This window comes from Hermetia illucens, chromosome 3 (genome assembly GCF_905115235.1).
Source record: "Hermetia illucens chromosome 3, iHerIll2.2.curated.20191125, whole genome shotgun sequence".
Classification (NCBI taxonomy): domain Eukaryota; kingdom Metazoa; phylum Arthropoda; class Insecta; order Diptera; family Stratiomyidae; genus Hermetia; species Hermetia illucens.
Genome location: NC_051851.1, coordinates 15,406,226 through 15,432,611, shown reverse-complemented (window position 1 = coordinate 15,432,611; position 26,386 = coordinate 15,406,226). Strand labels below are relative to the sequence as shown.

Below are 26,386 nucleotides of genomic sequence, written 5' to 3'. Positions count from 1 at the left end.
GGAGGAGGACAAAACCTCTATGCACGTCCTGGGACAGTGTCCGGCACTTGTGGGAGAATACTTAATACCAGATGCAAAGCTGAAACTTCTGGAAGTGGGGAACATACTAAAGTTCCTAACGGTTACAGGCCTGCTCGAGATACTATGATCAACAGGTACACTATAGCCAGTAAAAGGGGCACAATAGTTCTTCAAGGACGTGGTGCGACTTTCCCTTCACAGAATAATAATAATTACTTTTGAGGGATCCCCCGGCATCGGTGGTTGCGGGTTAGAAGAACTATGTCTGGTACTCGCTACACCCAGCTTGACGGCAGTGTATTCCAGACTGGAAACCACTAGTCTTTCTGCCGTCTCGCGACGGGAAGTACTTGCGGTTGGTTTCAGCACAATGGTGCTACGGCTGACACTGATTGTACTGCTTCTGACAGCCATAGTCCCCTGGCTAAAAGTCAACAATTAGTCCTCCGATAACGCACCTGGCTTTTTCTTCTCTCGCCAGTTTATTTTGTTTTTTGTTAATGTCCATGTGTTTGTCCCACGAGTAGTCCAGGAAGAATGTCCACCTTGGCTAGCCCAGACACCACAGTAAGGATCTTATTTGAACTGAAGATGCCCAAGGTATTCAGAGTTCGCATACTAAAGACCAAGCTCTCCATTGGCCGCGCAGCTCTCGCCGTCCACAGTTCCACCTTTCTTTGGGGTCCGATTAGCACCTTTTTCTGTGCAGGAAGGACAATCCTCGTGCTCATCCCCCCGCCAGATCCAGTTGCCCCTATCACATGACCAGCAAACAAGCAGATCCTCGTCAATTGGATGAGCCACCTCGAGGAGGCCGTGTGAGGACTTGCCGAATTACGCAACTTTAACCTGAAGCATGATCAGATCAAGCCCTACTGGGGGAAATTTAACATCTCTACATCCATGAGTACGTCATGATGCAATCCATGAAATGAAAGCACTTTCCATATCGAACACATCCTAAACTTGACCGCTGACAGACACATCCTGGGATAAAACAAACTACAAAAACGACTAAGTGCAGGTAACGTTGTATAAACCAAGGCACCCTTTTCTCGAGCTGTCAAATTTGATACCACTCAAAAGTTTCTCGTCTAGTCAAATTTATTAGTATTTAAAAATTTTATCTAATTCTTGAATAAAATCCCCAGATGAAATCCCAAATTTTACTGCATACAAAATTATTATGACAACGAAATGCCATCGCGGGATTCAACTATGCTTTCGGCTTCTAAATACTGCCAAACTTTATGATGCATCTCGGTATCATAATAGTGCGTTTGTATGTAAAAAGTATGATCAAATAATCTCTTGTGAGTACCAAACATTGCTTTCGCGGTTTCCTAGTACTCCTAGTTATTTTCCCGCCCCCTCTCTAGGTGAGAAGTACACGAAACTTCCAACACGGATTGAGGTTGATGGGAGGACATTAACAGCCAGACCTCCCAACAGCAAATGCATTGCGCTTACTCCCGAATACCCAAAGGATTTAAAGAAAAAAACCATCCTAGAGGAGATAGGTAGTTCATTGCGCACCCTGCTAATTTCGAAAAAGGCTGCAGTCCTAGAAAGGGTGAAGGATTCCTGGCGTAACTTCCGCATTCCTAAAGGAAAAGGCCCTGCTGAATGCAAGAAAAAAACCAGGTTCAACTTCCCATGGGCGAAGAAAGAGCCCGCAAAGCAAAGAGGCTTACAGATGTCATGGAGAAGGAAACCGCAGCCAAAAAAATCCTTGTTCAACTTGTCCGTTGGGAAGTACCCCAAAAAGCCCCCTTTGGGCGGACGAGTAAAGTCTATAATCATTAACTTAATCTTGAAGTCGATGCTAACAGGCGGTGTCATCTATGCCTCTCTTTGGATTGGGGTTTGGGGTCCTGTGGACGAAACCGTCGAATTATGGAGCAGGATCCGTTCATCGATTTACCAGGATACATATTCGGTCGGACCAATTGAGACAAAGGAAGTTGAGGCATTTATGGTCAGGAAATATAACGAGAATGTTCGCTGGGCAACTTGCCATCTAATAACTTTCACAAGGACTGCATACTGCGGCATTAACTATTTGTTGAGTTCAGTGTCTGATATATTGATGCAAAAGTATAAGGAATTCAAGGACAAAAAAGAAGACTGAGTTTCTTACAAAAATTAAGAAATATATTCAAACTCGATAAATAAAATTCACAAGATATTGCATTTGATTCATAACGAAAAAATGGCCTTTTTGAATCCTTCACACTTACAAAGGTTTTTTAGTCCTTGCAACATTTGTGCGACTTGCAAAGATATTATTTAAGGTCAGAGCCGACGAACTTGGAAAAGAGTCAAGGCATTTTCTTCGATATTTACTTTTAAAGGACGATCTCAGAAGGCTTCTCTGTTCAACACCGCATCACAAAATGAAGGTGCCGAAGTCGCAGTCTATAAAAGGGTTGGATCCGCAATGTTACTGCTAGAACCGATGCCCAACTAAACCTTAGGTCATATAGGAAACCGCAACAGCAAATCTTTTCTCCACTTGAACGTTATCACAAGCCTGACTAGTCCAACCCCAACAACCAGGCCCAACTGTTGGCAAACAGAAACTAGGTTACAACTCATTGCCCCATAATTGGCCGAAATGAGACCAGCACGGAATTTGAGACTTTCCCATCCAACATCGCCATCCTGCGTATCAATATATCACCCCAGGCTCAGGGGAAAACCCGGTGGCGACGGTCGAGAGGAGGCACACAAGCAATTGCGTGGCCGCCTAAAGGAAGCCATTCGGAAGAGCAAAAAGAACTGCTTCAAACAGCTGTGCGACCATGCCGACATAAACCCTTGGGGCGAGGCTTGCAGAGTGGTGATGAAAAGGCTGCGGAAATCACCCCAGGTGACCTGTCCGCGCCTCCTGAAACACATTGCTACCACTCTGTTCCCTCACCACGAAAATAGGGGAAGGCAAATTTCTGTCCAGCTAAATGACGGCATAATACCGCCCGTAACTAGGGAGGAGCTGCAGGAAAGATGTGGTAGGTTCGGTGACAACAAAGCCCCAGGTTTGGATGGCATCCCCAACCGAGCTTTGAAACTGGCAGTGAAGACTAGGCCCGAACTTTTCGCCAACACCTTCGAGGCGTGCCTAAAAAAAGGAATATTCCCTGCCCAGTGGAAAAAGCAAAAGTTGGTGTTGCTTCCGAAACCTGGCAAGCCACCTGGAAACCCAGCGTCGTATCGTCCTATCTGCCTGTTGGATACAATGGGGAAGATGATGGAGAGAGTCATCTACAACAGACTCCTGCCCATCGTCGAAGGCAGCAATGGTTTGTCGGAACGCCAGTTTGGTTTCCGACGCGCCCGCTCTACGGTGGACGCAATTGGCATGGTGATAAACCTGGCAAAAGGTGCACTGATTTCTGGCGGCTGCTGTGCCGTAGTGGCGTTGGATATCAAAAACGCATTCAACTCGGCCAACTGGAATAGAATTAAACGGGCGTTGGCTGACAGAGGTGTCCCCGGATATTTAGCAAATTTGGTGGAAAACTACCTCTCAGAGAGGACTCTCTGGTACGGGACGGATAAGGGACCCAAAGAGTACATTGTCACAGCCGGGGTACCACAGGGATCGGTACTTGGTCCCCTATTGTGGAATATCATGTATAATGGGGTGCTTGCTCTTCCCGTCCCAGAGGGGACTACGATTGTCGGCTTTGCTGATGACCTAGCTGTGGTTGTTGCAGCAAAACACCCAGAAGATGTGGAGGTTTACGCAACGGAAACAGTGAGAGCGGTAAAGTCTTGGCTAGAAAAGGCCGAGTTGACCTTGGCGGACCCGAAAACGGAAGCGGCCTTAATAACGAAACGCAGGAAAAATAACACTGTAAAAGTGGAGGTCGGTGGACATACGGTCGTATCAAAGCCGGCTATCAAATACCTGGGAGTAATAATTGATACCAAATTCAGTTTTAGGGAACGCCTAGAGTATGCATGCCAACAGGCAGCCAGTGCCACCACGGCGCTTGCAAAAATGTTGCCAAATATTGGTGGACCGAAACATTGCCGGAGGTTGGTGCTAACCGGAGTGGTGCGCTCCATCCTGCTCTACTCGTCACCTGTGTGGGCAGAGGCGCTTGCAAACTCTCAGGGACGGAAGCAGGTGAACTCGGTTTACCGGCGGATGGCTTTGAGGGTTTGCAGTGCTTTTAGAACCACATCAGATGAGGCAGTATTGGTGGTGGCAGGCATGATCCCGGTTGACATTCTGGCCAAAGAGTGTCCTGTACAATGCAAGACATATGGAGGGGCATGCACAGCGTAGAAATGCGGCAAGGTCAGAGTCGCTTGATCTCTGGCAACGCAGATGGGACGAGTCTACGAAAGGTCGGTGGACGCACATGCTCATTCCCAACATTAGGGTGTGGCTTGAGCGAAAACATGGGGAGACCAACTACCACATTACCCAGTTTCTCACGGGACACGGTGGTTGCTACAGGCAGTATCTGCACCGCTTTGGGTTGGATGATTCTCCGAACTGTCCCAGATGCAATGGCATACCGGAGGATCCAGAGCATGTGATGTTTCACTGCCCACGATTTGCGATGGAGAGAAGGAGCTTAAACCAGGTGCTGGGCAGGAGCGGGACCCCGGAGAGGTTGGTTAGAAGTGGCTTGCGGTTGGCTCCGCAATCATCCAAGTGCAGGAGGAGTTGCTGAAGGAACAAAGAAGGAGGAAAGCTGCAAATAGGAGAAGGATGAGTGCCTAAGAGCAAACCTACCCCGCGAAGTAATACCTCAATGGTGGTCCCGCGAGGCTGGGGCTGGAGAGACCGGGGGTGGTTTTTAGTGGGTGTGAATCCCACACGCGCCCGCTGTAGTTCCGCCGTTCAGGCGGCGGAGCTGCGGCGGACGTGTCTTTCTAAGATTTTCCACCTCCGTGTACGCACAAAAAAAAAAAAAAAATATCACCCCAGATACGGACACTACTTGTGTGGAGTTACCAAATCTCCCATCAAGAACGTCCCTTCGTGCGGATAAGGGAATGCTTGGTGGATGCGTTATGGGCATGCACATGGACGCATCAGGAGTTGTGTGGCAATGGGCATGCTTATGCGCAGGCCGGGTTAATGGGAAGCAAACGCGCACCCATGGATAAAAATTGACTATGCGAAGGACGCCCAGAAATGAAACCAAATATGGGAGACGAGAAAGGAAGTTTTTTACGATGCAGGGCTTCGGAAACCCAGTACCGGCGGTTTTTGGGAGTGCGCAAGCCGGCTCCCGGCGTCGATATCCAGTGACCGTACTGCCTCAGTAGTAGGAAATTTGGTTACTTTGGCATCTAATGCTGCAAGAAATCTTAGTGAAGTGGAAATGAGATCTACACCTCGAACCTCGAAACTTGCCCCTAGACAGTCGAGATTCGTCGCGGGACTCGGAAAAGAACTTGGATAGTCCCCGAATTGACTTAATTACCAATGCTGCTAAGGAAGAGCGTGGAAGGCAACAAACTACAATAGCGTTTGTTTCACTAGGGGAAACGCATAAATGAACTCTGTGAGTTCATCAAGGAGAGGCGGAATATCCACATAAAATATCAGGGCTCTGATACATGGCATTAAGTTGTCCTATATTAGGGCGGTGGAGGAAAAAAATGCCTAAGTGACCCCTGCTCAACATAAGGTAGGTGAGAACGCAGCCAAACAGTGTAGGGACAAAGGTTCCCCTTGGTGTCCAGCATGCGGCCAAGAAGAAAAATACCTCCTCGCCAAAGAACGCTGCGCCGGAGAAAGTTTTGGGTAGTTTTTCGACCACAGCCCCAACTTTGACGGAAAGGGAGGAAAGGGTTACAGCTCGTAAACCCGAACAATGGACAAAGGTGGGCGGCAAAAAGAGGCAGAAGGAAAAAAAGCTCGTCCGGAAATAATCATTATTTCCAAGAAGGGAGATAGGTCTTACGCCGATAACCATCGAAAAGTCAAAGTCGATCCGGAGTTAACAGACCTGGGTGGCAGTGTGAGTCGTATCAGGCGTATGCAGAAGAGGGATCTGATGCTGGAATAAGCAAATCCAGCGAGAAAACAACGGATAGTTTTCGCGGCCAGGTGGAGAAGGTGCTAGGTAAGCAAGCTGTAGTAAAAGCGTCAAAGCAACAAATAGTAGACGAGTGTGAAGACTTAGACGAAATCATATCACGAGAGGATATCTGTGCTGCGCTAAGGGAACAATTCAACTTTCGCGCAATAGAAGAAAGCGCAATGAAAAGAATGAAGAAGGCGTATAGAGGTACACAGACCGCTATCATTAGCTTGCCTGTTGAATCAGGGATTAAAATTATTACCGCGGACAAGGTAAAAATAAGCTGGGTCGTGTTTCGACTTAGGGAGCAAATATCTCTCAAGACGGCCAAGTAAGTAACAGTAGCAAAAAAACCAGGATAGCTGGGTGGTCCACTGGAGTTTTCGTGGAAAAAACTTTCCTGGCAGCATTAGAAAGAGGTGAAGACCCGAAGTGGACGACGCTGGAAAAGGTGAGCCAGCTATGTTAGCGTTCCACCACAGTAGGAAACCAAATTCCTGGTCAAACCGAGAAATCACGCTGTTGCTTAGTTGCTTATCACTCTAATTTATTATTACAGAAAACATCAAGGATATATGAGTACAATGACAATTCAACTAAAACTTGAATTCAACTGAAAATTTAAAATTAAAGAATGTGAATGACGAGAAAATTATTAAGTCTTAATTCGACCAGTTTGGCCGAACAATAGCAACTAACTAACTTCAATTATTTACACAATTTTTCACATCAGTTGGCAAGGCCTACTATGCCACCGAGAGCACCGGTGGTGGCATCTGCCTGTCGAATTAATAACCCTACAAACCCTGCTGCGCTACATCACTCCGCCCCAGATCAAACTTAGGGGTTTCAGCGACCGAACCCGGAACTGCGTTTCCCATCGTTCGGCGAAGCGAACGCGACGTTGATTTGGGGCGCAAACGGACTTCAGTCTGGACAAGAAGACAGCCTTTTTGTGTCCACCGATCTCGAGCTGGAAGAAATGCTCTCCCCGCTCGATAATACTGCACGGGCCTTCATATGGAGACTGCAGCGGCTTCCAGATAGCATCCGTCTTGGCCAGGACGTGCGTGCACGTGTCCAGCTTCTTGGGAGCGCAGGCAGGTGCGGATGTGTGACGGGTGGGAGGCTTGGATTTAAGGCGGTGGAAGTTGCCTCTCAGCAGATGCAGCAATCCAGAGTCTGTGAGACCCGATCTCTTGTCGAAGACCGGGTCACTTGGGAACCTTGAGTTCTCCCTGTATACCAACTCCGCGGGGCTGGCAGCAAATTCCTCTCGGTGGGTTATTCAGAGGCCAATTAGGACGAGAGGAAAGACCAGGACGGATTGTCGCGGGCCATAATGGCGGATTTCAGCGTCCGGTGCCAACGCTCTAGCATCCCATTGGATTGCAGATGGTATGCAGTAGTCCGCTGGCGTTTGAATCCCAGGAGTTTGCCTAACTCCAAAAAAAGGGTGGACTCAAATTGCATACACTGGCTGCCACCGTAGCCCAAAATCTATAACCTTCTTTGGAGATAGGTGTATAAATTGTTCTGTGTTTCAATAACGAACTATGTGATCGGGCTGGAGAAATTTCTATGCATGCTCAAGATATCAATGAATCTATGGTGAAAAATTCGTATTTGTATCTTTCTCCAGTTCTTCACAAAAAATTTCTAAAAAAAGCCAAAAAAACGACCTTCACACGGGATTACCCCCTTAAGGGATGCAGTGAAAAGTTAGTCGCCAGAGAATTTTAATTTTTGTGGTAATGTGTCTTTTCTGGTCTGTTATGATCTCGAACGATGAACTTGGTAGGCGTACAGGTCTGGCACTCGTATGCGCCCGGATCGGAAGGCAAAAGTGGCAGTGGATAGATCACACGTTAAGGAGGAGAATCCACTCTCCCACGCGTCACAAGCGCAAAATAGTGGAGAAGGGGTTCAGAGATCTCAGGAAGTCGTAAGTGGAGTTGAAGCGCATTTCAAGTAACCATGAACGATGGCGCGTAGGTTTGCTTGACGGGAGGGTAAATGGCAACCATATAGTTCTTTTTAAGTAAAACTATTAAAAGCGAAAGTTTCCAGTTTAAATATAGATTTTATTTAAGGATTGCAGACACGTGTTTTGGACCCAACATGTGTCCTTCTTCAGTGCTGGTGTTATAATAATTTATTTGACTTAACTCTATATACCCTAACCTATTAAACCAATCAACGTGATAACCACACCATATCGGTGTTCAACAATCTGGCGTTACTCTGTTTAAATACTTCCAGACTTTCTGCGGCGTCTAGTTTGTGGACTTTATAAATTTTTTGTATAATATCCACGCTGTCCCAGGAAATTTTAAGGCCGCTATCTACTATGTGTTTTGTGACTGCATACTCGACATGCCGTAGTGGGTTTTTGCCGCTAGTTCCGCTTCCTTGGTATGTTCCTCAAATCGTATTTTTACCAACCGCTTAGTCTGTCCTAAATGATGATGCATTCCGGGCATGTGATCTTACAGACCCCGCTCTTTTCCTCCTTGGATTTCGGGTCCTTTATGCTCCTAAGTCGAATTTTAAGTTGCGCACATCTGCTTGTTGGAGAGTCCGGAGAATGGTGGCTTACCAAGAAGACTGGAATGCGCTCAATTCCATGATCGCAGTAGCCCAGGATAAACTGCGAAAACCAGAAGAAGTGAGGAAGGCGTGGTTACGAACCCCGCAGGTAGACTGAAGGAAACCTAGCTAACTCCGCCCCGTGATGTAATACCTAAAGGGGAGAGTCGGGGGTGGTTTTAGTGGGTAAAAATCCCACTCGCCAGAGTCTTTTGAAGATTTTCACCTCCTTAGTAAAAAAAAGACAGGCAGACAGACAGACGGACAGACAGACACCGACTCGATTTTAATCAGGTTTCGTTTCACACAAAACCTTAAAAACACACAGAATCCACAATGAGCGACCACAAGATTTGAAGCGATTAGCACATCTATACTGTGACACTACCATCTTCACCAAGATTTTTCCAATTATTCCAATTTCGAGCACAAATAAAAACAACATTCCTTCTTAAACATTTCATGTATTTTCCAAATTGTCCACCTCATATTTTGCCACCGTTCGTAACTCCCTTTATCATCATCGCCATCATCAATGGCGCAGCAACCGGTATCCGGTCTAGGCCTGCCTTAATAAAGAACTCCAGACATACCAGTTTTGCGCCGAGGTCCACCAATTCGATATCTCTAAAAGTTGTCTGGCGTCCTGACCCACGCCATCGCTTCATCTTAGGCAGGGTCTGCCACGTCTTCTTTTCCCACCAAAGATATTGCCCTTATAAACTTTCCGGGTGGGATCATCCTCATCCATACGGATTAAGTGACCCGCCCACCGTAACCTATTCAGCCGGATTTTATCCACAACCGGACGGTCATGGTATCGCTCATAGACTTTGTCATTGTGTAGGGTACGGAATCGTCGATCCTCATGGAGGGGGCCAAAAATTCTTCGCAATTTTTCTTCCTAACAACCCAAGTCTCCGAGGAATACATGAGGACTGGCAAGATCATAGTCTTGTACAATAAGAGGATGGTGAGACGTTCCGAACGGAACAGTTTTTGTAAGCTGAAATAGGCTCTGTTGGCTGACAACAATCGTGCGCGGATTTCATCATCGTAGCTGTTATTGGTTGTGATTCTCGACCTTAGATAGGAGAAATTGTCAACGGTCTAAAAGTTGCATTCTCCTATCTTTATTCTTCCCGTTTGACCAGTGCGGTTTGATGTTGTTGGTTGGTTGTTTTTCGGCGCCTCCCCGTTCGAACGAGGTATCGCCCACAGCAATCCGACGATTTTGCATTTTTGCGAATTTTTACGACCCGGGGGTCGTGGAAATTTTCAATTTTCCTCGATTTTGGCCAGCCCCTCCGACCGTCGATTTTCTGCGATATCTGGCGTTTCTGTGGTCGTAGCGTTAAAATTCTTGCATTTCCTGAATCTGGGTCGCCTCTCCGTTCGAACGAGGTATCGCCCACAGCAATCCGACGATTTTGCATTTTTGCGAATTTTTACGACCCGGGGGTCGTGGAAATTTTCAATTTTCCTCGATTTTGGCCAGCCCCTCCAGTCGTCGATTTTCTGCGATATCTGGCGTTTCTGTGGTCGTAGCGTTAAAATTCTTGCATTTCCTGAATCTGGGTCGCCTCCCCGTTCGAACGAGGTATCGCCCACAGCAATCCGACGATTTTGCATTTTTCCGAATTTTTACGACCCGGGGGTCGTGGAAATTTTCAATTTTCTTCGATTTTGGCCAGCCCCTCCGACCGTCGATTTTCTGCGATATCTGGCGTTTCTGTGGTCGTAGCGTTAAAATTCTTGCATTTCCTGAATCTGGCTCGCCTCCCCGTTCGAACGAGGTATCGCCCACAGCAATCCGACGATTTTGCATTTTTGCGAATTTTTACGACCCGGGGGTCGTGGAAATTTTCAATTTTCCTCGATTTTGGCCAGCCCCTCCGACCGTCGATTTTCTGCGATATCTGGCGTTTCTGTGGTCGTAGCGTTAAAATTCTTGCATTTCCTGAATCTGGGTCGCCTCCCCGTTCGAACGAGGTATCGCCCACAGCAATCCGACGATTTTGCATTTTTGCGAATTTTTACGACCCGGGGGTCGTGGAAATTTTCAATTTTCCTCGATTTCGGCCAGCCCCTCCAGTCGTCGATTTTCTGCGATATCTGGCGTTTCTGTGGTCGTAGCGTTAAAATTCTTGCATTTCCTGAATCTGGGTCGCCTCCCCGTTCGAACGAGGTATCGCCCACAGCAATCCGACGATTTTGCATTTTTCCGAATTTTTACGACCCGGGGGTCGTGGAAATTTTCAATTTTCTTCGATTTTGGCCAGCCCCTCCGACCGTCGATTTTCTGCGATATCTGGCGTTTCTGTGGTCGTAGCGTTAAAATTCTTGCATTTCCTGAATCTGGCTCGCCTCCCCGTTCGAACGAGGTATCGCCCACAGCAATCCGACGATTTTGCATTTTTGCGAATTTTTACGACCCGGGGGTCGTGGAAATTTTCAATTTTCCTCGATTTTGGCCAGCCCCTCCGACCGTCGATTTTCTGCGATATCTGGCGTTTCTGTGGTCGTAGCGTTAAAATTCTTGCATTTCCTGAATCTGGGTCGCCTCTCCGTTCGAACGAGGTATCGCCCACAGCAATCCGACGATTTTGCATTTTTACGAATTTTTACGACCCGGGGGTCGTGGAAATTTTCAATTTTCCTCGATTTTGGCCAGCCCCTCCGACCGTCGATTTTCTGCGATATCTGGCGTTTCTGTGGTCGTAGCGTTAAAATTCTTGCATTTCCTGAATCCGGGTCGCCTCCCCGTTCGAACGAGGTATCGCCCACAGCAGTCCGACGATTTTGCATTTTTGCGAATTTTTACGACCCTGGGGTCGTGGAAGTTTTCAATTTTCCTCGATTTTGGCCAGCCCCTCCGACCGTCGATTTTCTGCGATATCTGGCGTTTCTGTGGTCGTAGCGTTAAAATTCTTGCATTTCCTGAATCTGGGTCGCCTCTCCGTTCGAACGAGGTATCGCCCACAGCAATCCGACGATTTTGCATTTTTGCGAATTTTTTCGACCCGGGGGTTGTGGAAATTTTCAATTTTCCTCGATTTTGGCGAGCCCCTCCGACCGTCGATTTTCTGCGATATCTGGCGTTTCTGTGGTCGTAGCGTTAAAATTCTTGCATTTCCTGAATCTGGGTCGCCTCTCCGTTCGAACGAGGTATCGCCCACAGCAATCCGACGATTTTGCATTTTTCCGAATTTTTACGACCCGGGGGTCGTGGAAATTTTCAATTTTCTTCGATTTTGGCCAGCCCCTCCGACCGTCGATTTTCTGCGATATCTGGCGTTTCTGTGGTCGTAGCGTTAAAATTCTTGCATTTCCTGAATCTGGGTCGCCTCCCCGTTCGAACGAGGTATCGCCCACAGCAATCCGACGATTTTGCATTTTTGCGAATTTTTACGACCCGGGGGTCGTGGAAATTTTCAATTTTCCTCGATTTCGGCCAGCTCCTCCGACGTCGATTTTCTGCGATATCTGGCGTTAAAATTCTTGGATTTCCTGAATCTGGGTTGCCTCCCCGTTCGAACGAGGTATCGCCCCCAGCAATCCGACGATTTTGCATTTTTGCGAATTTTTACGACCCGGGGGTCGTGGAAATTTTCAATTTTCCTCGATTTTGGCCAGCCCCTCCGACCGTCGATTTTCTGCGATATCTGGCGTTTCTGTGGTCGTAGCGTTAAAATTCTTGCATTTCCTGATTCCGTAGCCTACACAATGACGAAATCTATGAGCGATACCATGACCGTCCGGTTGTGGATAAAATCCGGCTCAATAGGTTACGGTGGGCGGGTCACTTAATCCTTATGGATGAAGATGATCCCACCCGGAAAGTCTATAAGGGCAATATCTATGGTAGGAAAAGAAGACGAGGCAGACCCTGCCTAAGATGGAGCGATGGCGTGGGCCAGGACGCCAGACAGCTTTTAGGGATATCGAATTGGTGGACCTCGGCGCAAAACCGGGATGTCTGGAGTTCCTTATTAAGGCAGGCCTAGACCGGATACCGGTTGTTGCGCCGTTGATGATGATGATGATTTCCTGAATCTGGGTCGCCTCCCCGTTCGAACGAGGTATCGCCCACAGCAATCCGACGATTTTGCATTTTTCCGAATTTTTACGACCCGGGGGTCGTGGAAATTTTCAATTTTCTTCGATTTTGGCCAGCCCCTCCGACCGTCGATTTTCTGCGATATCTGGCGTTTCTGTGGTCGTAGCGTTAAAATTCTTGCATTTCCTGAATCCGGGTCGCCTCCCCGTTCGAACGAGGTATCGCCCACAGCAGTCCGACGATTTTGCATTTTTGCGAATTTTTACGACCCGGGGGTCGTGGAAATTTTCAATTTTCCTCGATTTTGGCGAGCCCCTCCGACCGTCGATTTTCTGCGATATCTGGCGTTTCTGTGGTCGTAGCGTTAAAATTCTTGCATTTCCTGGATCTGAGTCGCCTCCCCGTTCGAACGAGGTATCGCCCACAGCAATCCGACGATTTTGCATTTTTGCGAATTTTTACGACCCGGGGGTCGTGGAAATTTTCAATTTTCCTCGATTTTGGCCAGCCCCTCCAGTCGTCGATTTTCTGCGATATCTGGCGTTTCTGTGGTCGTAGCGTTAAAATTCTTGCATTTCCTGAATCTGGGTCGCCTCCCCGTTCGAACGAGGTATCGCCCACAGCAATCCGACGATTTTGCATTTTTCCGAATTTTTACGACCCGGGGGTCGTGGAAATTTTCAATTTTCTTCGATTTTGGCCAGCCCCTCCGACCGTCGATTTTCTGCGATATCTGGCGTTTCTGTGGTCGTAGCGTTAAAATTCTTGCATTTCCTGAATCTGGGTCGCCTTCGATTTTGGCCAGCCCCTCCGACCGTCGATTTTCTGCGATATCTGGCGTTTCTGTGGTCGTAGCGTTAAAATTCTTGCATTTCCTGATTCCGTAGCCTACACAATGACGAAATCTATGAGCGATACCATGACCGTCCGGTTGTGGATAAAATCCGGCTCAATAGGTTACGGTGGGCGGGTCACTTAATCCTTATGGATGAAGATGATCCCACCCGGAAAGTCTATAAGGGCAATATCTATGGTAGGAAAAGAAGACGAGGCAGACCCTGCCTAAGATGGAGCGATGGCGTGGGCCAGGACGCCAGACAGCTTTTAGGGATATCGAATTGGTGGACCTCGGCGCAAAACCGGGATGTCTGGAGTTCCTTATTAAGGCAGGCCTAGACCGGATACCGGTTGTTGCGCCGTTGATGATGATGATGATTTCCTGAATCTGGGTCGCCTCCCCGTTCGAACGAGGTATCGCCCACAGCAATCCGACGATTTTGCATTTTTCCGAATTTTTACGACCCGGGGGTCGTGGAAATTTTCAATTTTCTTCGATTTTGGCCAGCCCCTCCGACCGTCGATTTTCTGCGATATCTGGCGTTTCTGTGGTCGTAGCGTTAAAATTCTTGCATTTCCTGAATCCGGGTCGCCTCCCCGTTCGAACGAGGTATCGCCCACAGCAGTCCGACGATTTTGCATTTTTGCGAATTTTTACGACCCGGGGGTCGTGGAAATTTTCAATTTTCCTCGATTTTGGCGAGCCCCTCCGACCGTCGATTTTCTGCGATATCTGGCGTTTCTGTGGTCGTAGCGTTAAAATTCTTGCATTTCCTGGATCTGAGTCGCCTCCCCGTTCGAACGAGGTATCGCCCACAGCAATCCGACGATTTTGCATTTTTGCGAATTTTTACGACCCGGGGGTCGTGGAAATTTTCAATTTTCCTCGATTTCGGCCAGCTCCTCCGACGTCGATTTTCTGCGATATCTGGCGTTAAAATTCTTGGATTTCCTGAATCTGGGTTGCCTCCCCGTTCGAACGAGGTATCGCCCCCAGCAATCCGACGATTTTGCATTTTTGCGAATTTTTACGACCCCGGGGTCGTGGAAATTTTCAATTTTCCTCGATTTTGGCCAGCCCCTCCGACCGTCGATTTTCTGCGATATCTGGCGTTTCTGTGGTCGTAGCGTTAAAATTCTTGCATTTCCTGAATCTGGGCCGCCTCCCCGTTCGAACGAGGTATCGCCCACAGCAATCCGACGATTTTGCATTTTTGCGAATTTTTACGACCCGGGGGTCGTGGAAATTTTCAATTTTCCTCGATTTTGGCCAGCCCCTCCGACCGTCGATTTTCTGCGATATCTGGCGTTTCTGTGGTCGTAGCGTTAAAATTCTTGCATTTCCTGAATCTGGGTCGCCTCCCCGTTCGAACGAGGTATCGCCCACAGCAATCCGACGATTTTGCATTTTTGCGAATTTTTACGACCCGGGGGTCGTGGAAATTTTGAATTTTCCTCGATTTTGGCCAGCCCCTCCGACCGTCGATTTTCTGCGATATCTGGCGTTTCTGTGGTCGTAGCGTTAAAATTCTTGCATTTCCTGAATCTGGGTCGCCTCTCCGTTCGAACGAGGTATCGCCCACAGCAATCCGACGATTTTGCATTTTTGCGAATTTTTACGACCCGGGGGTCGTGGAAATTTTCAATTTTCCTCGATTTTGGCCAGCCCCTCCGACCGTCGATTTTCTGCGATATCTGGCGTTTCTGTGGTCGTAGCGTTAAAATTCTTGCATTTCCTGAATCTGGGTCGCCTCTCCGTTCGAACGAGGTATCGCCCACACCAATCCGACGGTTTTGCATTTTTGCGAATTTTTACGACCCGGGGGTCGTGGAAATTTTCAATTTTCCTCGATTTCGGCCAGCCCCTCCGACCGTCGATTTTCTGCGATATCTGGCGTTTCTGTGGTCGTAGCGTTAAAATTCTTGCATTTCCTGATTCCGTAGCCTACACAATGACGAAATCTATGAGCGATACCATGACCGTCCGGTTGTGGATAAAATCCGGCTCAATAGGTTACGGTGGGCGGGTCACTTAATCCTTATGGATGAAGATGATCCCACCCGGAAAGTCTATAAGGGCAATATCTATGGTAGGAAAAGAAGACGAGGCAGACCCTGCCTAAGATGGAGCGATGGCGTGGGCCAGGACGCCAGACAGCTTTTAGGGATATCGAATTGGTGGACCTCGGCGCAAAACCGGGATGTCTGGAGTTCCTTATTAAGGCAGGCCTAGACCGGATACCGGTTGTTGCGCCGTTGATGATGATGATGATTTCCTGAATCTGGGTCGCCTCCCCGTTCGAACGAGGTATCGCCCACAGCAATCCGACGATTTTGCATTTTTCCGAATTTTTACGACCCGGGGGTCGTGGAAATTTTCAATTTTCTTCGATTTTGGCCAGCCCCTCCGACCGTCGATTTTCTGCGATATCTGGCGTTTCTGTGGTCGTAGCGTTAAAATTCTTGCATTTCCTGAATCCGGGTCGCCTCCCCGTTCGAACGAGGTATCGCCCACAGCAGTCCGACGATTTTGCATTTTTGCGAATTTTTACGACCCGGGGGTCGTGGAAATTTTCAATTTTCCTCGATTTTGGCGAGCCCCTCCGACCGTCGATTTTCTGCGATATCTGGCGTTTCTGTGGTCGTAGCGTTAAAATTCTTGCATTTCCTGGATCTGAGTCGCCTCCCCGTTCGAACGAGGTATCGCCCACAGCAATCCGACGATTTTGCATTTTTGCGAATTTTTACGACCCGGGGGTCGTGGAAATTTTCAATTTTCCTCGATTTTGGCCAGCCCCTCCAGTCGTCGATTTTCTGCGATATCTGGCGTTTCTGTGGTCGTAGCGTTAAAATTCTTGCATTTCCTGAATCTGGGTCGCCTCCCCGTTCGAACGAGGTATCGCCCACAGCAATCCGACGATTTTGCATTTTTCCGAATTTTTACGACCCGGGGGTCGTGGAAATTTTCAATTTTCTTCGATTTTGGCCAGCCCCTCCGACCGTCGATTTTCTGCGATATCTGGCGTTTCTGTGGTCGTAGCGTTAAAATTCTTGCATTTCCTGAATCTGGGTCGCCTCCCCGTTCGAACGAGGTATCGCCCACAGCAATCCGACGATTTTGCATTTTTGCGAATTTTTACGACCCGGGGGTCGTGGAAATTTTCAATTTTCCTCGATTTCGGCCAGCTCCTCCGACGTCGATTTTCTGCGATATCTGGCGTTAAAATTCTTGGATTTCCTGAATCTAGGTTGCCTCCCCGTTCGAACGAGGTATCGCCCCCAGCAATCCGACGATTTTGCATTTTTGCGAATTTTTACGACCCCGGGGTCGTGGAAATTTTCAATTTTCCTCGATTTTGGCCAGCCCCTCCGACCGTCGATTTTCTGCGATATCTGGCGTTTCTGTGGTCGTAGCGTTAAAATTCTTGCATTTCCTGAATCTGGGCCGCCTCCCCGTTCGAACGAGGTATCGCCCACAGCAATCCGACGATTTTGCATTTTTGCGAATTTTTACGACCCGGGGGTCGTGGAAATTTTCAATTTTCCTCGATTTTGGCCAGCCCCTCCGACCGTCGATTTTCTGCGATATCTGGCGTTTCTGTGGTCGTAGCGTTAAAATTCTTGCATTTCCTGAATCTGGGTCGCCTCTCCGTTCGAACGAGGTATCGCCCACAGCAATCCGACGATTTTGCATTTTTGCGAATTTTTACGACCCGGGGGTCGTGGAAATTTTCAATTTTCCTCGATTTTGGCCAGCCCCTCCGACCGTCGATTTTCTGCGATATCTGGCGTTTCTGTGGTCGTAGCGTTAAAATTCTTGCATTTCCTGAATCTGGGTCGCCTCTCCGTTCGAACGAGGTATCGCCCACACCAATCCGACGGTTTTGCATTTTTGCGAATTTTTACGACCCGGGGGTCGTGGAAATTTTCAATTTTCCTCGATTTCGGCCAGCCCCTCCGACCGTCGATTTTCTGCGATATCTGGCGTTTCTGTGGTCGTAGCGTTAAAATGCATTTCCTGAATCTGGCTCGCCTCCCCGTTCGAACGAGGTATTGCCCACAGCAATCCGACGATTTTGCATTTTTGCGAATTTTTACGACCCGGGGCTCGTGGAAATTTTAAATTTTCCTCGATTTTGGCCAGCCCCTCCGACCGTCGATTTTCTGCGATATCTGGCGTTTCTGTGGTCGCAGCGTTAAAACTCTTGCATTTCCTGAATCTGGGTCGCCTCCCCGTTCGAACGAGGTATCGCCCACCGCAATCCGACGATTTTGCATTTTTGCGAATTTTTACGACCCGCGGGTCGTGGAAATTTTCAATTTTCCTCGATTTTGGCCAGCCCCTCCGACCGTCGATTTTCTGTGATATCTGGCGTTTCTGTGGTCGTAGCGTTAAAATTCTTGCATTTCCTGAATCTGGGCCGCCTCCCCGTTCGAACGAGGTATCGCCCACAGCAATCCGACGATTTTGCATTTGTGCGAATTTTTACGACCCGGGGGTCGTGAAAATTTTCAATTTTCCTCGATTTTGGCCAGCCTCTCCGACCGTCGATTTTCTGCGATATCTGGCGTTTCTGTGGTCGTAACGTTAAAATTCTTGCATTTCCTGAATCTGGGCCGCCTCCCCGTTCGAACGAGGTATCGCCCACCGCAATCCGACGATTTTGCATTTTTGCGAATTTTTACGACCCGGGGGTCGTGGAAATTTTCAATTTTCCTCGATTTTGGCCAGCCCCTCCGACCGTCGATTTTCTGCGATATCTGGCGTTTCTGTGGTCGTAGCGTTAAAATTCTTGCATTTCCTGAATCTGGGTCGCCTCTCCGTTCGAACGAGGTATCGCCCACACCAATCCGACGGTTTTGCATTTTTGCGAATTTTTACGACCCGGGGGTCGTGGAAATTTTCAATTTTCCTCGATTTCGGCCAGCCCCTCCGACCGTCGATTTTCTGCGATATCTGGCGTTTCTGTGGTCGTAGCGTTAAAATTCTTGCATTTCCTGATTCCGTAGCCTACACAATGACGAAATCTATGAGCGATACCATGACCGTCCGGTTGTGGATAAAATCCGGCTCAATAGGTTACGGTGGGCGGGTCACTTAATCCTTATGGATGAAGATGATCCCACCCGGAAAGTCTATAAGGGCAATATCTATGGTAGGAAAAGAAGACGAGGCAGACCCTGCCTAAGATGGAGCGATGGCGTGGGCCAGGACGCCAGACAGCTTTTAGGGATATCGAATTGGTGGACCTCGGCGCAAAACCGGGATGTCTGGAGTTCCTTATTAAGGCAGGCCTAGACCGGATACCGGTTGTTGCGCCGTTGATGATGATGATGATTTCCTGAATCTGGGTCGCCTCCCCGTTCGAGCGAGGTATCGCCCACAGCAATCCGACGATTTTGCATTTTTCCGAATTTTTACGACCCGGGGGTCGTGGAAATTTTCAATTTTCTTCGATTTTGGCCAGCCCCTCCGACCGTCGATTTTCTGCGATATCTGGCGTTTCTGTGGTCGTAGCGTTAAAATTCTTGCATTTCCTGAATCCGGGTCGCCTCCCCGTTCGAACGAGGTATCGCCCACAGCAGTCCGACGATTTTGCATTTTTGCGAATTTTTACGACCCGGGGGTCGTGGAAATTTTCAATTTTCCTCGATTTTGGCGAGCCCCTCCGACCGTCGATTTTCTGCGATATCTGGCGTTTCTGTGGTCGTAGCGTTAAAATTCTTGCATTTCCTGGATCTGAGTCGCCTCCCCGTTCGAACGAGGTATCGCCCACAGCAATCCGACGATTTTGCATTTTTGCGAATTTTTACGACCCGGGGGTCGTGGAAATTTTCAATTTTCCTCGATTTTGGCCAGCCCCTCCAGTCGTCGATTTTCTGCGATATCTGGCGTTTCTGTGGTCGTAGCGTTAAAATTCTTGCATTTCCTGAATCTGGGTCGCCTCCCCGTTCGAACGAGGTATCGCCCACAGCAATCCGACGATTTTGCATTTTTCCGAATTTTTACGACCCGGGGGTCGTGGAAATTTTCAATTTTCTTCGATTTTGGCCAGCCCCTCCGACCGTCGATTTTCTGCGATATCTGGCGTTTCTGTGGTCGTAGCGTTAAAATTCTTGCATTTCCTGAATCTGGGTCGCCTCCCCGTTCGAACGAGGTATCGCCCACAGCAATCCGACGATTTTGCATTTTTGCGAATTTTTACGACCCGGGGGTCGTGGAAATTTTCAATTTTCCTCGATTTCGGCCAGCTCCTCCGACGTCGATTTTCTGCGATATCTGGCGTTAAAATTCTTGGATTTCCTGAATCTGGGTTGCCTCCCCGTTCGAACGAGGTATCGCCCCCAGCAATCCGACGATTTTGCATTTTTGCGAATTTTTACGACCCCGGGGTCGTGGAAATTTTCAATTTTCCTCGATTTTGGCCAGCCCCTCCGACCGTCGATTTTCTGCGATATCTGGCGTTTCTGTGGTCGTAGCGTTAAAATTCTTGCATTTCCTGAATCTGGGCCGCCTCCCCGTTCGAACGAGGTATCGCCCACAGCAATCCGACGATTTTGCATTTTTGCGAATTTTTACGACCCGGGGGTCGTGGAAATTTTCAATTTTCCTCGATTTTGGCCAGCCCCTCCGACCGTCGATTTTCTGCGATATCTGGCGTTTCTGTGGTCGTAGCGTTAAAATTCTTGCATTTCCTGAATCTGGGTCGCCTCTCCGTTCGAACGAGGTATCGCCCACAGCAATCCGACGATTTTGCATTTTTGCGAATTTTTACGACCCGGGGGTCGTGGAAATTTTCAATTTTCCTCGATTTTGGCCAGCCCCTCCGACCGTCGATTTTCTGCGATATCTGGCGTTTCTGTGGTCGTAGCGTTAAAATTCTTGCATTTCCTGAATCTGGGTCGCCTCTCCGTTCGAACGAGGTATCGCCCACACCAATCCGACGGTTTTGCATTTTTGCGAATTTTTACGACCCGGGGGTCGTGGAAATTTTCAATTTTCCTCGATTTCGGCCAGCCCCTCCGACCGTCGATTTTCTGCGATATCTGGCGTTTCTGTGGTCGTAGCGTTAAAATGCATTTCCTGAATCTGGCTCGCCTCCCCGTTCGAACGAGGTATTGCCCACAGCAATCCGACGATTTTGCATTTTTGCGAATTTTTACGACCCGGGGCTCGTGGAAATTTTAAATTTTCCTCGATTTTGGCCAGCCCCTCCGACCGTCGATTTTCTGCGATATCTGGCGTTTCTGTGGTCGCAGCGTTAAAACTCTTGCATTTCCTGAATCTGGGTCGCCTCCCCGTTCGAACGAGGTATCGCCCACCGCAATCCGACGATTTTGCATTTTTGCGAATTTTTACGACCCGCGGGTCGTGGAAATTTTCAATTTTCCTCGATTTTGGCCAGCCCCTCCGACCGTCGATTTTCTGTGATATCTGGCGTTTCTGTGGTCGTAGCGTTAAAATTCTTGCATTTCCTGAATCTGGGCCGCCTCCCCGTTCGAACGAGGTATCGCCCACAGCAATCCGACGATTTTGCATTTGTGCGAATTTTTACGACCCGGGGGTCGTGAAAATTTTCAATTTTCCTCGATTTTGGCCAGCCTCTCCGACCGTCGATTTTCTGCGATATCTGGCGTTTCTGTGGTCGTAACGTTAAAATTCTTGCATTTCCTGAATCTGGGCCGCCTCCCCGTTCGAACGGGGTATCGCCCACCGCAATCCGACGATTTTGCATTTTTGCGAATTTTTACGACCCGGGGCTCGTGGAAATTTTAAATTTTCCTCGATTTTGGCCAGCCCCTCCGACCGTCGATTTTCTGCGATATCTGGCGTTTCTGTGGTCGCAGCGTTAAAACTCTTGCATTTCCTGAATCTGGGTCGCCTCCCCGTTCGAACGCGGTATTGCCCACAGCAATCCGACGATTTTGCATTTTTGCGAGTTTTTACGACCCGGGGGTCGTGGAAATTTTCAATTTTCCTCGATTTTGGCCAGCCCCTCCGACCGTCGATTTTCTACGATATCTGGCGTTTCTGTGGTCGTAGCGTTAAAATTCTTGCATTTCCTGAATCCGCAATCTGACGATTTTGCATTTTTGCGAATTTTTACGACCCGGTGGTCGTGGAAATTTTCAATTTTCCTCGACTTTGGCCAGCCCCTCCGACCGTCGATTTTCTGCGATATCTGGCGTTTCTGTGGTCGTAGCGTTAAAATTCTTGCATTTCCTGAATCCGCAATCTGACGATTTTGCATTTTTGCGAATTTTTACGACCCGGGGGTCGTGGAAATTTTCAATTTTCCTCGATTTTGGCCAGCCCCTCCGACCGTCGATTTTCTGCGATATCTGACGTTTCTGTGGTCGTAGCTTTAAAATTCTTGCATTTCCTGAATCTGGGTCGCCTCCCCGTTCGAACGAGGTATCGCCCACAGCAATCCGACGATTTTGCATTTTTGCGAATTTTTACGACCCGGTGGTCGTGGAAATTTTCAATTTTCCTCGATTTTGGCCAGCCCCTCCGACCGTCGATTTTCTGCGATATCTGGCGTTTCTGTGGTCGTAGCGTTAAAATTCTTGCATTTCCTGAATCTGGGTCGCCTCCCCGTTCGAACGAGGTATCGCCCACCGCAATCCGACGATTTTGCATTTTTGCGAATTTTTACGACCCGCGGGTCGTGGAAATTTTCAATTTTCCTCGATTTTGGCCAGCCCCTCCGACCGTCGATTTTCTGCGATATCTGGCGTTTCTGTGGTCGTAGCGTTAAAATTCTTGCATTTCCTGAATCTGGGTCGCCTCCCCGTTCGAACGAGGTATTGCCCACAGCAATCCGACGATTTTGCATTTTTGCGAATTTTTACGACCCGGGGGTCTTGGAAATTTTCAATTTTCCTCGATTTTGGCCAGCCCCTCCGACCGTCGATTTTCTGCGATATCTGGCGTTTCTGTGGTCGTAGCGTTAAAACTCTAGCATTTCCTGAATCTGGGTCGCCTCCCCGTTCGAACGAGGTATTGCCCACCGCAATCCGACGATTTTGCATTTTTGCGAATTTTTACGACCCGGGGGTCGTGGAAATTTTCAATTTTCCTCGATTTTGGCCAGCCCCTCCGACCGTCGATTTTCTGCGATATCTGGCGTTTCTGTGGTCGTAGCGTTAAAATTCTCGCATTTCCTGAATCTGGGTCGCCACCCCGCTCGAACGAGGTATCGCCCACCGCAATCCGACGATTTTGCATTTTTGCGAATTTTTACGACCCGCGGGTCGTGGAAATTTTCAATTTTCCTCGATTTTGGCCAGCCCCTCCGACCGTCGATTTTCTGCGATATCTGGCGTTTCTGTGGTTGTAGCGTTAAAACTCTTGCATTTCCTGAATCTGGGTCGCCTCCCCGCTCGAACGAGGTATCGCCCACAGCAATCCGACGATTTTCCATTTTTGCGAATTCTTACGACCCGGGGGTCGTGGAAATTTTCAATTTTCCTCGATTTTGGCCAGCCCCTCCGACCGTCAATTTTCTGCGATATCTGGCGTTTCTGTGGTCGTAGCGCTAAAATTCTTGCATTTCCTGAATCTGGTTCGCCTCCCCGTTCGAACGAGGTATCGCCCACAACAATCCGACGATTTTGCATTTTTGCGAGTTTTTACGACCGGGGGTCGTGGAGATTTTCAATTTTCCTCGATTTTGGCCAGCCCCTCCGACCGTCGATTTTCTGTGATATCTGGCGTTTCTGTGGTCGTAGCGTTAAAATTCTTGCATTTCCTGAATCTGGGTCGCCTCCCCGCTCGAACGAGGTATCGCCCACAGCAATCCGACGATTTTGCATTTTTACGACCCGGGGGTCGTGGAAATTTTCAATTTTCCTCGATTTCAGCCAGCCCCTCCGACCGTCGATTTTCTGCGATATCTGGCGTTTCTGTGGTCGTAGCGTTAAAATTCTTGCATTTCCTGAATCTGGGTCGCCTCCCCGTTCGAACGAGGTATCGCCCACCGCAATCCGACGATTTTGCATTTTTGCGAGTTTTTACGACCCGGGGGTCGTGGAGATTTTCAATTTTCCTCGATTTCGGCCAGCCCCTCCGACCGTCGATTTTCTGCGATATCTGGCGTTTCTGTGGTCGTAGCGTTAAAATTCTTGCATTTCCTGAATCTGGGTCGCCTCCCCGTTCGAACGAGGTATTGCCCACCGCAATCCGACGATTTTGCATTTTTGCGAATTTTTACGACCCGGGGGTCGTGGAAATTTTCAATTTTCCTCGATTTTGGCCAGCCCCTCCGACCGTCGATTTTCTGCGATATCTGGCGTTTCTGTGGTTGTAGCGTTAAAACTCTTGCATTTCCTGAATCTGGGTCGCCTCCCCGCTCGAACGAGGTATCGCCCACAGCAATCCGACGATTTTGCATTTTTGCGAATTTTTACGACCCGGGGGTCGTGAAAATTTTCAATTTTCCTCGATTTTGCCCAGCCCCTCCGACCGTCGATTTTCTGCGATATCTGGCGTTTCTGTGGTCGTAGCGTTAAAATTCTTGCATTTCCTGAATCTGGGTCGCCTCCCCGTTCGAACGAGGTATTGCCCACCGCAATCCGACGATTTTGCATTTTTGCGAATTTTTACGACCCGGGGGTCGTGGAAATTTTCAATTTTCCTCGATTTTGGCCAGCCCCTCCGACCGTCGATTTTCTGCGATATCTGGCGTTTCTGTGGTCGTAGCGTTAAAACTCTTGCATTTCCTGAATCTGGGTCGCCTCCCCGCTCGAACGAGGTATCGCCCACAGCAATCCGACGATTTTGCATTTTTGCGAATTTTTACGACCCGGGGGTCGTGAAAATTTTCAATTTTCCTCGATTTTGGCCAGCCCCTCCGACCGTCGATTTTCTGCGATATCTGGCGATTCTGTGGTCGTAGCGTTAAAACTCTTGCATTTCCTGAATCTGGGTCGCCTCCCCGCTCGAACGATGTATTGCCCACCGCAATCCGACGATTTTGCATTTTTGCGAATTTTTACGACCCGGGGGTCGTGAAAATTTTCAATTTTCCTCGATTTTGCCCAGCCCCTCCGACCGTCGATTTTCTGCGATATCTGGCGTTTCTGTGGTCGTAGCGTTAAAATTCTTGCATTTCCTGAATCTGGGTCGCCTCCCCGTTCGAACGAGGTATCGCCCACCGCAATCCGACGATTTTGCATTTTTGCGAATTTTTACGACCCGCGGGTCGTGGAAATTTTCAATTTTCCTCGATTTTGGCCAGCCCCTCCGACCGTCGATTTTCTGTGATATCTGGCGTTTCTGTGGTCGTAGCGTTAAAATTCTTGCATTTCCTGAATCTGGGTCGCCTCCCCGTTCGAACGAGGTATTGCCCACAGCAATCCGACGATTTTGCATTTTTGCGAATTTTTACGACCCGGGGGTCGTGGAAATTTTCAATTTTCCTCGATTTTGGCCAGCCCCTCCGACCGTCGATTTTCTGCGATATCTGGCGTTTCTGTGGTCGTAGCGTTAAAATGCATTTCCTGAATCTGGGTCGCCTCCCCGTTCGAACGAGGTATCGCCCACAGCAATCCGACGATTTTGCATTTTTACGAATTTTTACGACCCGGGGGTCGTGGAAATTTTCAATTTTCCTCGATTTCAGCCAGCCCCTCCGACCGTCGATTTTCTGCGATATCTGGCGTTTCTGTGGTCGTAGCGTTAAAATTCTTGCATTTCCTGAATCTGGGTCGCCTCCCCGTTCGAACGAGGTATCGCCCACCGCAATCCGACGATTTTGCATTTTTGCGAATTTTTACGACCCGGGGTCTTGGAAATTTTCAATTTTCCTCGATTTTGGCCAGCCCCTCCGACCGTCGATTTTCTGCGATATCTGGCGTTTCTGTGGTCGTAGCGTTAAAACTCTTGCATTTCCTGAATCTGGGTCGCCTCCCCGTTCGAACGAGGTATTGCCCACCGCAATCCGACGATTTTGCATTTTTGCGAATTTTTACGACCCGGGGGTCGTGGAAATTTTCAATTTTCCTCGATTTTGGCCAGCCCCTCCGACCGTCGATTTTCTGTGATATCTGGCGTTTCTGTGGTCGTAGCGTTAAAATTCTTGCATTTCCTGAATCTGGGTCGCCTCCCCGCTCGAACGAGGTATCGCCCACAGCAATCCGACGATTTTGCATTTTTACGACCCGGGGGTCGTGGAAATTTTCAATTTTCCTCGATTTCAGCCAGCCCCTCCGACCGTCGATTTTCTGCGATATCTGGCGTTTCTGTGGTCGTAGCGTTAAAATTCTTGCATTTCCTGAATCTGGGTCGCCTCCCCGTTCGAACGAGGTATCGCCCACCGCAATCCGACGATTTTGCATTTTTGCGAGTTTTTACGACCCGGGGGTCGTGGAGATTTTCAATTTTCCTCGATTTTGGCCAGCCCCTCCGACCGTCGATTTTCTGCGATATCTGGCGTTTCTGTGGTCGTAGCGTTAAAATTCTTGCATTTCCTGAATCTGGGTCGCCTCCCCGTTCGAACGAGGTATTGCCCACCGCAATCCGACGATTTTGCATTTTTGCGAATTTTTACGACCCGGGGGTCGTGGAAATTTTCAATTTTCCTCGATTTTGGCCAGCCCCTCCGACCGTCGATTTTCTGCGATATCTGGCGTTTCTGTGGTCGTAGCGTTAAAACTCTTGCATTTCCTGAATCTGGGTCGCCTCCCCGCTCGAACGAGGTATCGCCCACAGCAATCCGACGATTTTGCATTTTTGCGAATTTTTACGACCCGGGGGTCGTGAAAATTTTCAATTTTCCTCGATTTTGGCCAGCCTCTCCGACCGTCGATTTTCTGCGATATC

General features: G+C 48.6%; 1 protein-coding gene across 1 annotated transcript; it reads left to right on the top strand.

The window, feature by feature from the left end:
• The first annotated feature begins 1,063 nt into the window (after nucleotides 1–1,063).
• LOC119651900 lies at nucleotides 1,064–2,222 on the top strand. The gene is made up of 2 exons (XM_038055725.1): nucleotides 1,064–1,334; nucleotides 1,401–2,222. Exons 1-2 carry the CDS (start codon nucleotides 1,208–1,210, stop codon nucleotides 2,150–2,152), a joined length of 879 nt encoding a protein of 292 aa, XP_037911653.1. The 5' UTR covers nucleotides 1,064–1,207; the 3' UTR covers nucleotides 2,153–2,222.
• The last annotated feature ends 24,164 nt before the right edge of the window (nucleotides 2,223–26,386 follow it).